This window comes from Artemia franciscana, chromosome 11 (assembly GCF_032884065.1).
Source record: "Artemia franciscana chromosome 11, ASM3288406v1, whole genome shotgun sequence".
NCBI lineage: Eukaryota > Metazoa > Arthropoda > Branchiopoda > Anostraca > Artemiidae > Artemia > Artemia franciscana.
In genome coordinates, this window is record NC_088873.1 from 47,021,949 (window position 1) to 47,035,930 (window position 13,982).

At 35.2% G+C, this 13,982-nt stretch overlaps 1 protein-coding gene across 1 annotated transcript in view; it reads left to right on the top strand.

Annotated features, from left to right (window-relative positions):
- The window catches only part of LOC136033310 (chondroitin sulfate proteoglycan 4-like), a gene marked incomplete in the record, with an annotated part of 437,436 nt that overhangs the window by 68,999 nt on the left and 354,455 nt on the right, over positions 1-13,982 (top strand). Inside the window, 1 exon segment of the mRNA XM_065714084.1 lies at positions 13,603-13,766. Within this exon segment, the coding sequence (XP_065570156.1) occupies positions 13,603-13,766 (164 nt within the window).

Genomic DNA, 13,982 nt, shown 5'->3' on the forward strand with positions numbered 1-13,982 from the left:
TGTGTGTGTGTGTGTGTGTGTGTGTGTGTGTGTGTGTGTGTGTGTGTGTGTGTGTGTGTGTGTGTGTGTGTGTGTGTGTGTGTGTGTGTGTGTGTGTGTGTGTGTGTGTGTGTGTGTGTGTGTGTGTGTGTGTGTGTGTGTGTGTGTGTGTGTGTGTGTGTGTGTGTGTGTGTGTGTGTGTGTGTGTGTGTGTGTGTGTGTGTGTGTGTGTGTGTGTGTGTGTGTGTGTGTGTGTGTGTGTGTGTGTGTGTGTGTGTGTGTGTGTGTGTGTGTGTGTGTGTGTGTGTGTGTGTGTGTGTGTGTGTGTGTGTGTGTGTGTGTGTGTGTGTGTGTGTGTGTGTGTGTGTGTGTGTGTGTGTGTGTGTGTGTGTGTGTGTGTGTGTGTGTGTGTGTGTGTGTGTGTGTGTGTGTGTGTGTGTGTGTGTGTGTGTGTGTGTGTGTGTGTGTGTGTGTGTGTGTGTGTGTGTGTGTGTGTGTGTGTGTGTGTGTGTGTGTGTGTGTGTGTGTGTGTGTGTGTGTGTGTGTGTGTGTGTGTGTGTGTGTGTGTGTGTGTGTGTGTGTGTGTCAGTGTAGATATATATTCTAAAATATAAATAGCTGGGTCTCGATCCTAGTAACATCCTCCTTTGACACAATTAGTTGAAATACAACAAGGTTTTTCTTACCGATCATGAAGAGTGAGTTATTATTATTATTTATCAGACAATTCGTGGTAACGAACTGTAGTTAAGGAGCGACACGGCTCAATAGAAACCGAAACTCAAAACAACAGAATTTTATACACTAGTTACATCAAAAGAATTGCATTTTACTGCTGATTTTAAATCTATAATTTTCATCAAGTTTAGACTTACCCATCAAAAGCTACGAGTTTGAGAAAATTTATCTTATTTTAGAAAATGGAGGAAACACCCCTTAAAAGTCATAGATTCTAAACGAAAATCACACCATCGGATTTAGCGTATACAGTAGAAGTTTCAAGCTCCTATCTACAAAAATGTGGAATTTTGTATTTTGTATTTTTGCCACAAGAATGAATGAATGAATGAATGAATGACTGTATTTAAAGCCATTTTTCAGGCCGTATACATACATGTATAACAACAAACAAACTAAATTATGTAACAATCGACTTTCGAATAACGAGACCCTTCCGGACAAAATTTGCCACTGCAACTATATTTATTTTCGACGTCGACTTCAAAGTTCCAAGAAGGGGCTCACGACTATCCACTCCAAGAAAGCTCCCTCTTAGCTCATTTAGCCCCTGACACCTGAAAAGAAAATGGTCTAGCCCATCAAGATCACCGCAAATTGGACAAGTATACCGTATTTTCGGGTGACACCTATTTTTCCAAATACTGTGAAGAGGGAGACAGTTTGCTCGCACTTGCATCCAAGACCTCAGGGATTCTTTTGGAATCCTTAATTTAAAATATAACTCTTCACCATAATTTTCTTTCACCTTATAGTAAGAACTTAAGCTTTCCGACTGGCTAAGGTCATTCCACCATTTCTGAATTTCTTGGTCTTCCAGCCTTATTTGGATCTCTGACAAAAAGGCTTTTTGATCTGAGATTGGGCCCTCTCCTCCATTCCATGCATACGATAGACCTGTGCCAGTAGTTTTTGACATGGAAGGGCCATGACGATTTTTGTCCCAGGGTAAGTATTCATCATACGCTGCTCTGATGAGTCTTGAGGAGGGACATTGCAGTATTTTCAGCCAAAACTTAATTAGTTGGATCTGTCTATGTTTTATCATTGAGAGAAGTCCCAAATCTCCCTTGATGAAAAGTGTGTGAGTTGTGGCGTGCAGACCTAGCATTCGTTTATAATATTGTAGCTCTAGAGTTTCTAATGAATTTGCCACTTCTAGGCCCCATACTTCCCCTCCATAGTGGAGGATTGGCCTTATTTTTGAGTTGAACACGTTTTTGTGCATCTTTAAGTCACCTATTCCCGTCAAATTACTGTTCCTGAACAGCGTTGCCATTGCTACTTTTCCTCGATTTGCCTAAATATTAAATATGATTGTTCCATCTTCCGTTCGATGTTAGATGGAATCCTAAATATATTGCCTGAGACACAACCTTCACAGCTTCACCATTCAAATTAAAACTTTCTTCATCTTTATTTCCTGTTGATTGTCTACGGCAAAAAATCATCACCTCTGTCTTTTTTGTGTTAATTTCCAGTTTCTTTTCCTCTAAATATTCAGCTGTTAAATCTAACAGAGTTTGTAGCTCCGAATTGGATCTGGCGAACAAGGCAATATCATTGGGAAATAATAGTAATGATAATACTTTATTTCCAAGGTGTACAACTGGCGCCCACCTTTTTTCAAGGTATTCGGCGAGATCATTTATAAAAATAGCAAAAAGTTTCAGTGATAGGGTACTACCCTGTTTTACACCTTTTACATTAAAAAAACTCTAGATATACCGCTTCCTGATATCTTTACCACATTTCTGGTCAAACAATACATCGAGAGAAGAACCCTTAAAAAGGGTGACGGAATTCCTGTTCCTAAAAGCGTTCTAAACAGAATTATACGGTCAACATTGTCAAATGCTCTACTTAAATCAAGAAAAGCCACGTACAACTTTCCGTTTCCCTTGCAATACTTACTAATCAATGCATTTGGAACAAACATTCGATCAGATGGTGAGTATCCTTTACGAAAACCGGCTTGCTCTTCTCTCAGAATTTGCCTCTCATCCAGCCATAATTCCAGCCTTTTGTTTAAGATTTTGTCCAAAATTTTTCCAAGACAGTTTCCTAAGCTGATTGGTCGGTAATTCTAGCACAAACTTGCATCACCTTTCTTAAATAGGGGGATAACTACAGATATCTTCCAAGGATCAGGCCAATTTTTTTCTTTCATAACCAAGTTATACAACCCCAGAAGCAGAGGTAATAAAATTACTTGTAGTACATTCAAAGCCTTTGCTGGAACTCCATCTGGTCCTGGCGCAGACCCACCTCTAGTTCGTTTTATGGCATCTTCTACTTCTTCCCGTTGGATTTGGCGGCAAAGGTGATAATCTTCTTCCAGTAGGGGGTATTCAGTGTTGTCACAAGAGGGGGTTCCGACTTCTTCTGCCAGTTTTTCGAAATCGGGTGGGGGCTGTTGTGTGCCAGATGCTGTACCTGCTTCTAGTTTCTCAAAGAAGGGGGGGCCACTCGTCTTCCTGCGGAATACATTTGGGAGCAGTCATTTTTTTTTATGAAACTCTTTTCCAGAATTCCCGGAAATAATTTGTCTTATAGAAATGCGCAAGTTCATTTTGTTCCCGCCATCGAAACTCTAGTTTCTTCATTTTTATCATTAGTTTATATTCTTTTCTTTTACTTCTATGCTGTCGGAGCAATTCCAGTTTCTCAGTTTCCTTTTTGGATTTTTTAACATATTCTAGCATGTGATTTAATTCTTCTTTTTTCCGTTCACATTCATTGTCGAAGAACGTGCTTTTTGTCGAAGATGTGTCGAAGATGCGTGTTAATTTGTTGTTTTTGTTTTTTTGTTTGTTTTTCCCCCAGGGGTGATCGTATCGACCTAGTGGTCCTAAAATATAAGGAGAGGGCTCGTTCTAACGTAAATTTAAAGATTTAGTGCCCTTTTTAAGTGACCGAAAAATTGGTGGGAACCCAGTCCCGCTCCTGCGCTCATTTTTTCCCAAAGTCACCGGAAAAAATTCTGAGATAGCCATTTTATTCAGCATAGTCGACAAACCTAATAGCTATCTCTTTGGGGACGACTTACTCCCCCAAAGTCCCCGTGGTAGGGGCTGCAAGTTAGAAACTTTGACCAGTGTTTACACATAGTAATGGTTATTGGGAAGTGTACAGACGCTTTCAGGGGGATTTTTCTTGGTTGGGGGGTTGAGGGGATGGGTTTATGTGGGGGAGCTTTCCATGGCTGAATTTGACATGGTGGTAGAAAACTTCCATGAAGGGGGAGCAGGAATTTTTAGAATTAAAAAAAACAATGAAAAAATAAATATGAAAAAGTTTTTTCAACTGAAAGTAAGGAGCAGCATTAAAACTTAAAACGAATTGAAATTATTACGTATATGAGGGGTTCACCTCCCTCCTAATACCTTGCTCTTTGCGCTAAAGTATTTTTAGTAATTTCAACTATTTATTCTACGGCTTGTGTGATTCAAGGGTAATTCTTAAGAAATTGGGATACAATCTAAGCTTTAGTGGAAAGAGCGAGGTACTGAAGAAGGGGTGAACCCCCTCATATACGTAATAAAAACATAAGAATACAGAAGTTCGTTACGTATGCTAATTTATAAGTTATGTATATCTTTAACTAATAAAAACATAAACTAATAAAAGATTAAAGTTCTTGTTGCCTTTCTAAGTAACCAAATAGTCGGAGGGCAACTAGGCCTCCCCCCCGGTCCTGTTTTTCTCAAAATCATTCGATCAAAACTATGAGAAAGCCATTTAGCCAAAAAAAAAAAAAATAAACATGAAAATTTTGTTGTAATTATTCATCTGCGGAGAGCCAAAATCAAACATGTATTGATTCATATATGTTCAGAAATTAAATGAAAAAAAAAACATGTTTTTTTAACGGAAAGTAAGGAGCGACATTAAAACTTGAAACGAACAGAAATTACTTCATATGTGAAAGGGACTGCTTCCTCATCAACGCCTCGCTCTTTACGCTAAAGTTTTTTACTGTTTTGAAAAGTAGAGTTAAGAGAAACAATCAAACTTTAGCGTAAAGAGCGAGGCGCTGATGAGGAAGCAGCCCCTTTCACATACGAAGTAATTTCTGTTCGTTTTAAGTTTTAATGTCGCTCCTCACTTTCCTTTAAAAAACCTTGTTTTTTTTTATTTAATATACATAGGCGCTACGAATTGGGCGTTATAACAAACAAGTGCCGCAAAGCCATTTTACATCTCTCCCTGACCTTGAAATAGGCGTGTAGTTTTGGCAGAAAAAAGAATTAGAATTAAAAATGGGATTCATGCTAGCCATTCAAAAAAAAAAATACTTTTCTCTTTATTTCAAGATGGGCGACTCAAACTCCATAACGGAGAATACGTTATTCCCTTTTCTGTCCTTTTATTTGTTATTTTATGTTTAGACATATACGAAACTCTACAACCAAAGACTACAACACTTTATAGGGTGAATCCAACGGTTTATACCACGAATCATCGATTGGCTTTCTTAGAATTTGCATTTTCTGGGATTTTGACTCTCTTGGGACAAAAACTTATGCTTTATGGCGAAAACTGGAAGAAAGCTACTAATAATTTACCAAAATCCTTCGTAATTATTGCAGTATGTATGTATGTACACTATTTATTTGGTTTGGGACTGGGGTCGATGGCGGGACTCTGTAAGCTCGGCCAGAGTCGACCCAGCTCTAAATGGGTAGAAATCTAGGGAAAATAAACAGTAAGGGTGTGCGAAAGCACAGGATGGTTGGCCCCCAACCCCCTATTGCACTACCTGGCCTAAGGGCCAAGAAACGGATATCAGCACCGCCGGCATGGACTATGAAATCCAATTTCGTACTCTTCACCTTTTTTATGCCTGACTGTGCACCGTGCACCATTCATACCATGCTTTAGAGCAGTTTTCGAGATCGGAGTTCAAAACCTCCTATGTAGAGACATAGAATATAGAAAATATATTTGTTCTATAAAAAAATCCCTGCATTTTGATTCTTTTTTGGCCAAAACTGTTCTTTTGGAGGCACAAAATAGCAGAAAACGTCACTTTGCTGTAATTTATCGAGATGCGGCGCACAAACCTCCTTTGGTTTTTAGACCACGAATGTCAATTGAATATCATAGAATTTCTATTCTCTTGCATTTTGACTTTTTCAGGCAAAAATTTATGCTTTTCGCCCCAAAATGGTAGAAAACGCGACATTTATGTGATATGACTGTTTTGTTACGTAAGAAACTAGCTAAGGCAATTTCTTCAAATGAGCTCCCTCCCAGTATTCTAAAGCTATTGGTTCAAAACAATCATCCTCTGGGAAAAAAAGGGAAAAAGGGACACATCGTTGCTTCCAAGCAAAGAAGTGATTTCTCTTGTTGTGCGGGTTGAAAGGCTGTAACTCTCATGCCGGTAATTTTCCACCATTGTGATTCCGATATCACACTTTTCGTTTTGATCAGACGCCATTTACAAAATGTTTCAGGGTCATTTCCAAAATTTCTAGAAAATTTTTGTCACAATAAGCTTTTAGTTTTAAGATTGATCAAGCTTTAAATAGTAATCTTTTTTATTAAACATTTTTTTTCAAAACGTGTTCTTAGAACTTTGGATACTGGGGACCATTGTTTGGTCTTTACTAGGTTGCACTGTCTCTGCAACCATGATTGATGTCATGGACAATCTGTCCAAGAGCTTAGGGGTAGAAAGCACATAGCTTAGGGTACATTGGGTACTTAGCTTAGGAATACATAGGAACATGGCACAGAAGTTAGTATGAAATACCTTGTTCGGATATTTTTCTGGTACACTTGTTAAATTACGTCTTAAAGAACAGAGTACAGAAGTGGAAATTTTTCCAATTAAAAACTTTGGACGACAAGAAAAAGCATAATCCGTCTTATTAATTCAAGTATGACATAAAATCAAGTGTAAAATTTGATATACTTGAAAATGTATACGAGCGTGCTCTACAGACTGGCACTAGGAGAGGACATAACTTAGAACACTGGTTCTTCTTATCTGACACAGGCCCGGCACTTTTTATGTGACGCAATCACCCTTGATGACGCAATCTTGGGAAAATCTCTCGATGAGTACCACTATTTTATACAAACATTACGAATTAAATTTATTTTGTGTCATCTGATCCATACAGGGTGGTAAATAATTGTATCTGTTATTATTTTTTTTATTTGTAGACAAAATGGTACAAATTCATTCAGGGTTGTGAAAAGCATGGATTTTACCATGTTTTCAAGTTTTGCTATTGCTGCCATGGATTTTTTTTTTACGACTGGCAACCTTTAACTCATCAGTTGTTGTATGAAAATTGGAACCTATTTTACTGGAGTAGCGTTTGATACGAAACTTTAGACCAAGTTTTTTTAACGTCCACAACTCTTTGAATCTCACCGAATTATTTTAGACTGACTTGGAATAGGCTAATATATTTTAACTGAAGCAACACATTTTTTCTATTCTATTGGATGGTTTTTGTAAAAAAAAAATATATATATTTCTAAGATCCTCTCCAGGATTACATTCTGGATTCCCAGGGTGTGTAGTCAGTGTGGCTAAGAGCCCTTGCTTCAACCCAATTTGATTGTCCAATAATCCAGGAAAATTACTGCCTAAATAATTTGTTCTTTATTTGTCACTTTAAGTAGCGCAAATCATTATTAATGACTAAAACTAAATTTTAGTAATTTATAGAGTAGCTTGTCAGCTTTCCTCTTAGTAAGAATTACATAGTAAATAAAAAAGTACTACTTTGTTTTTACTAAGTACTTACTACTGATTACTTAGTAAAAAAGGACTTAGTAAGAATTGCAGTCATTTAAACATTTCTTGAACCTTAAACGCTAAAAAATTATTAAGTAATTCTACTTCAAGATAAGAACGGGCTAAAGAACTAACACAAACTATAGTCTTTTTGTTCTCTAGGACTTTCCACTTTCAAACTTTCAATTAGCTCCTTGTAGGCTCTGTGTCAGAGGTAGTAAATCTCATTAGCTTTATAAGTAGCCTACCTATTCCCCCATTTTTTTTTTTTTTTTTTTTTTTTTTTTTTTTTTTTTTTTTTTTTTTTTTTTTTTTTAGTTTGACATGGACGTTTAATGGAGATGAAAACTTTTATTTTAAAGATGTATGGGTGCCCTCAAAGCAAGAGGGATCCTTCACTCTACCTGGAAGGTCAAAAGTACATCTTAATTTTAAAGATTAAAAATAAATAGAAAATCCGATTCTTTTTAGGCTATCCCCCTTTTTTATACTTTTCAGACCTAGCCCCCTTGAACCCCTGGTACTGCAGCGCTTTTAAAAAACGAAAATGTATGAAAAATGGGTGATTAGAAATGTTATTCAATAATAATTAAAATTTACGCATGTAAATATGTTAAAAAAAAAGTGTCAGAAGCGTTAATGATTACTGGTGATTATTATCACTGAAGGTGCTTTATAACATCAAAGTTTTTCACAATTATAATAACCTTTATATTTGATTTTCTATTCAATTCAATTTTTCGTTTACTTTCATTTATTTTTTATTTTTTTAATTCCCGATGACATAGAGAGTCCCCTGAGTTTAAAACTGAATAATATCCGACTTTCATATTTCGCTCGATGAAACGTATTTCTTGGGAAACTAAGTAAGCGAGTCGCTTTTAAGACGAGGCTTAACCTATGTTCTTCGTTTAGCACTTAGCCCTAATACAGATGTCCACACTGTCAATTCTGTGAGATATTAAATTTAAAAAAAAGCAAGGTTTTTTAACTGAAAGTAAGCAGCAACATTAAAATTTAAAACGAACAGAAATACATATATGAAGGGGACTTCCCCCTCCACAATACCTCACTCTTCACGCTAAAATTTTTTAGTACTTTAAAAAAAACTTCTTACTGTTATAATTAAATGACCCTTGTGTTTCAGGAGTAATTCTGAAAAATTTTGGAAAAAAATTCAAACTTTATCATAAAGAGTTGGGATAACGATATTGAACCCTCTCCCTTAAGTTTTTGTGTGACAGTAAAAAACATAACAAAAATAGATATAAATGAATTTTTGATACGTATTTTAAAGTTTTTTTTATTGTTTTGTTTTATTCATGTTTGTTTTTCTTGCTTGCTGCTAAACGCAACCAAAAACTACTTATTCATATCGTTTCAGTTTGCTCACATTTTTTATCACCTTCTTCATAAACTCTATAAAAGCTCATCTCTTTAAATATATGTAATATTATTTATAAAATTATTCAAAGATACAAAATATCTTTGAGTAATTAATCTAATTTTATTTTCGGATGGATATACATATAACGAATCTTTTTGAAGTTCTAAGTCATCATTCTGCTAGTAAACCTCACTTTGAGAAGCTTTTACAATCTGTCTTTGTCTTGCTAATGGTTCTTCTGCAGCGTGCATCAATGAAGACGATTTATAAAAGTGTGAAAGATTATTTTGAATTTTTAATTCCACAGCAATATCCAATCTGTAATTTTCTTGGTCTGCGCCCTCTCTTACACAAAGTAACTATTACATACGGAAAACCCCGTTTTTTATAAAGAAGATCCAAATTAATCAGTATCCCCAAATGAGCAGTATGATGTATAATCAGGGTGCTTTTATTAACCACCCCGAAGAATCACGAAAACGGTCAAATCCCTTCAGCTTGGTTACATTATTTTCAGCTCCCTCAACTCACTTATGAGCTTGAATTAAATTTGAATCTTGAATTAAAATGGAATAGCTGTGGGCATCAAGTCAAGGCTAATTGTAGAAAAGGCCAAGACAGATAGTCCAATTGAGTGAGAAGCAAACCTGGCATTAATTACCCCCCCCCTATTAAAATTGTATAAAAAGGAGGTTAGTTCATTTGTTAATAAATATGTCTATCCGTCCATGCGTCATTGCTAGGGCAGTAGAACCAAGGTAGATAGTTATAGAGCTAAGATAGTGATAGAACCTATAGTTTTCCAAGTGTTAGGTTAATTTGGCTTGGGTAAACAGCAGGAGTATGTGGGTGCCTCTCATATTGGACCAATACACGGTTTGTTATCTTTTAGCAAGTCACACCTGCCAAGAGTCTCAGTCAGGTTGACCAAGAATTTAAAACTGACATAGGACCATTAGATTGCCTGGAATAAGATGTAAATCAGGGTACTTATACTAACCACCCCGTAGAATAACGAAAACGGTCAAATCGCCTTATCTTGGTTACATTATTATCAGCTCCTTCAACTCATTTATGAGTTATATAAAGGCTCCTTGAATCTCTAATCTACTTTTATTTCCTGATGTTTATTCATTTAATGAGTCTTTTCAGAGTTCCAAGTCATTATTCTGATAGTGAACTCACTTTGAGAAATTGTCACAATCAATCTTTGTCCAGCTAATGGTTCTTCTGCAGCGTTCATCAATGAAGACGATTTATAAAAGTGTGAAAGGCTTATTTTCTAGTTTTTAAATATGGCTACGCCTATTAAACGAAAATAAGGGAGGGTTGATTTTTGATGCATGAGAACCAAAAACTTAAGTGGCCTATCAAAGGATTTTATTATGAAGATCTAATCTCGTCTTTCCTTACTCACTGGGCTAAAAGCCTTATTATTAATATAAATCTTCAAAGAATAAAAAACATTTTCAGCATTTTAGTAAAAAGAAAATAACTACTAGAATACAGGTTATTTTCTTGAACGGAGATAATTTGGGTTAAGAGCTCTCAAAAACATAAAAAAACACAAAATTTTGGAAATGCCTGCTCAATTCGTCAATGTCGTGAATGTCAAACGGAAGACTTTTTCCCTTAGACTTACCTCAGTTTTATATATATTTTTTTGGAAAGTGCCAAGTTTTGTGTTATATTGAAAAATTGGAAAAAAACAACAAATTTTTCCCCCTTACATATTGAAAAACACATTTACCCTCTCTCCCCTAAATTTTAATGAATTGACGCCACGTTTGAGAAACGTATTCAGCGCAAGCCATCTTCAGAGCAGGCCATTCCCAGAGTCAAGTTTATTCCAAAGGTTAAGATAAATACATAAGTATATAAAGAACTGAGAAAACGAAATACAAAAAATCGGTAGAGCCAGAAAAGTAAAAATTAATCGTATGGTTTGGTTAGCTTTTGTTTATTCGAGTTATTCGAGTTTATTCGATTTACCGAAAAGAAATATATTATTTGACCACTGGTTAGGTAAATTAAAGCTGAATATGAAATTAAATGCTATGAAAAGAATACATTCTCCATCCCAGATTTGCAATACTTTTTGGTTAAAAATACCCATTCGTCTTTTTGATTTTTCTGGGAGAAGATGGTTCTTTTACTTTTAGTTTTCTACTCATTGAGTTTTTAGTTTCAACTTTTTGCTTTTAAGTTGTCATTTTATTTACGCCTGTTTTGTTTACTTTTTTCATTTGGATATTAAGTTTAAATAAATTGTTTCGTTATTTCTTTTATCTGATTCTCGCATGTATTTCTTTTTCTTCCTATAGTCTTCCTTTTTTTATATCTTTCTTTTTCTTCTTGCACAGACGGTAGTCTGGCAGATGTCTCCAAATATTTTTTTATTCTTAAGGATATGGAAAACGCAAAGAATGTGGGATGTCAATTACCCTATGAGTATATAGAAAAATACTTGGTACTATAAATAATTTCTAAGATCACACTGCCTTTTGATTTACAATCCTAACAAAAACATTTTTAAAGCGGGTGAAATCGTTTAACAAGACAGTAAAAAAAAAATCACCGTCTAGTTAATGATTTTCCCGTTTTTAATATATTTTCGTTGCAACTGTATTTTTTAATATGTATCTTTATTTTCCGCAAAGTTTCTCACTTTTTCTGTTTCGTTAGTCGACGGAGAATTTTTGTTGTTATTGTTCCTTTTCTATTTATTTTATTGCTATTATCTTTGAAAAAGTACTTTTTCCATGGGTGCCCCACCAAGCTACTTTTCAAGGGTCTAACCTAACCTTCCCCTCTTTCCTGTTTTTGTTGTGTTATAGAATTGAGTTTTTACAAAATTTTGCAAGTGATTGTAAAAATAAATGAGCAAAAAAAAAACTGACTTCAAAATTTACCAAATCCTAACTGCACCAGCCATCTATTGGATACTCTCTGTTTATAATTAGTTTTGAACTGTAGTAATTGAAAAGACATCAATTGATTTTTTTTTCTAAAAATTAGAGGTGCGACTCAGCTCTTTGAATTACCAAAATTATCAAAACAAAAACATTTTCGCCCCCTGGACCTATCTTAGATGTATTCACACCCATAAACTGTGATTTTATAAAATTTTAATTTGAATGTTTCAAATTTGTGATTTTTTTAATGGCACTGTCACCTTTTTGTCAGTGTTGCCATGTAAACCCATAAATTGTTTTATTCCCAAGCCTTTTCTAGATTTTTCATTGTTGTTTTTTCACAACTGTTTCTTTTCTTTAAATTTGGCAGACGCTACAGCAAAAAAAGTAAAAAAGTAAGTAAGTAAGACGACACTAGACCCTTAATATCTGTACCGGTGGTGTTGATCTCCGCTTTATGGCCCTTCTTCCAGGAGGTGCAATGGGGAGCTGGAGGCCAACCATCCTGTGCTTTCTCACACCCTTCCTGCTTACCTTCACCAGATTTCTCCAGGTACCCATTTAGAGCTGGGTTGACTGTTGCTGAGCTTACGGAGTCACTCCACTGACCCCCGTCCCAAACTAAATAACTGATCACAACTGGGATTGAATCCGTGCTCCTTAGACAAAAAATTCCCACCCCAGCGCACCAGCCACTTAGCCAGGACGGCTTTTGGCTACAGCCATAAGCTCTATATCTTCACGTTGAAACTTTTTTAACATTAAAAATTGAAAAAAATAAATAATTTTCAATGTCTTTGATGTTTTAAAATAAGCAGCGGTTTAACCCATTTTCTCATATGTTATTTGTTTCTCAATATTTTAAGAAGACTAAGTCTTTTTATAAGAAACATTGTATTCTCTTTTGTCAATCACAAAAATACTCGGGAAATGAAGCTTTTTATTTCGTGATTTTCTTGGCTGTAGTTTGGATGCCCTTAAAACTTTCATTTTACGAAAACACTGGGTATTAATTAAGGTAAAAAATACATAAAAGAAAGTTATGAGTTTTTCATCTCTCCTGTAAAGATAATATTCTTTAACATACTGCGTTTGAATTCAGGGGACCAGTTTCTCATGTACATTTTTGTGTATACTCTGCCTTTGATGTTTGTTCATATTTTAAGGTGTACATCTGTTTTTACATCCACCGATCCGATTGGTCCCTCCATTTCACATTTCATTACATTTTCCTTTTTTGCCTTGGGGGACGTGAAATTCGACTGCCGAGTGAAAATCGGCTTTTTTGGAGTCTAGTGCAACAGAATGTTCTTTGAGCACAAATTGTTGGATAAAACCAATGTATGAAAAGTAGAATTCGAGGCCGCAAAATTGACCTGGAAGTTTGACTCATTGTCAAATGTGTCTAAGTTGAAAAACACAGTTTTTGACATTTTTTGCAAATAAAAGAAAACTTTCAATCCACTCCCCTCCAAAAAAAACACGGTTTTTATGTAATTTGAAACCAGTTTTTACTGATTCTAATGTTTTTGGACATTCTGGAAACTAAGTAGAATTACTAAATCCAACTACTTTTCAGCTTATTTTTTTGGCGGAAGTCATGTCTCAGTTCCAATACAAAAAGATAATGTAATAAAAAAAACATAATGAATAAAACATAAACAAAAAGAACATAATGTAAATAAGAAAAATACAAAAGCAAATTTTCAAATTTCCTAAACATCTATCGGTTTTTATGTAGGTTGAAATCAATTTTTACTGATTCTAATGTTTTTGGACGTTCTGGAAACTAAGTGGAATTACTGAATCCAATTACTTTTCAGCTTCATTTTTTGGTGGAAGTCATGTTTCAGTTCCAATACAAGAAGCACGTTCGTCCACTGAAATAAGTTTGAGATTTAAAACTTCGAAGACGGACGCCTTGATCTTGTTAGCAGCAGGAAAGATTGACTATTGTCTCCTACTTCTTCAAGATGGAGCTTTAAAAGTGAGGTTTAACAAATTTTTCTTCAACATAATTGTATAATTTAATTCAGAAAGTTATCTCCGGGTGAATGACTTCGGAGACCACATTAGCTATACATGAGGCTCGAAAACAAAAACAAAAACGAAGAACAAACGAAGAAAAAAAGGAAGCAGATATTTTGGCAAAGACTTCCACTAGGCTTATCTCAGTGCTAAAAAAAAAGACATAAATAACATA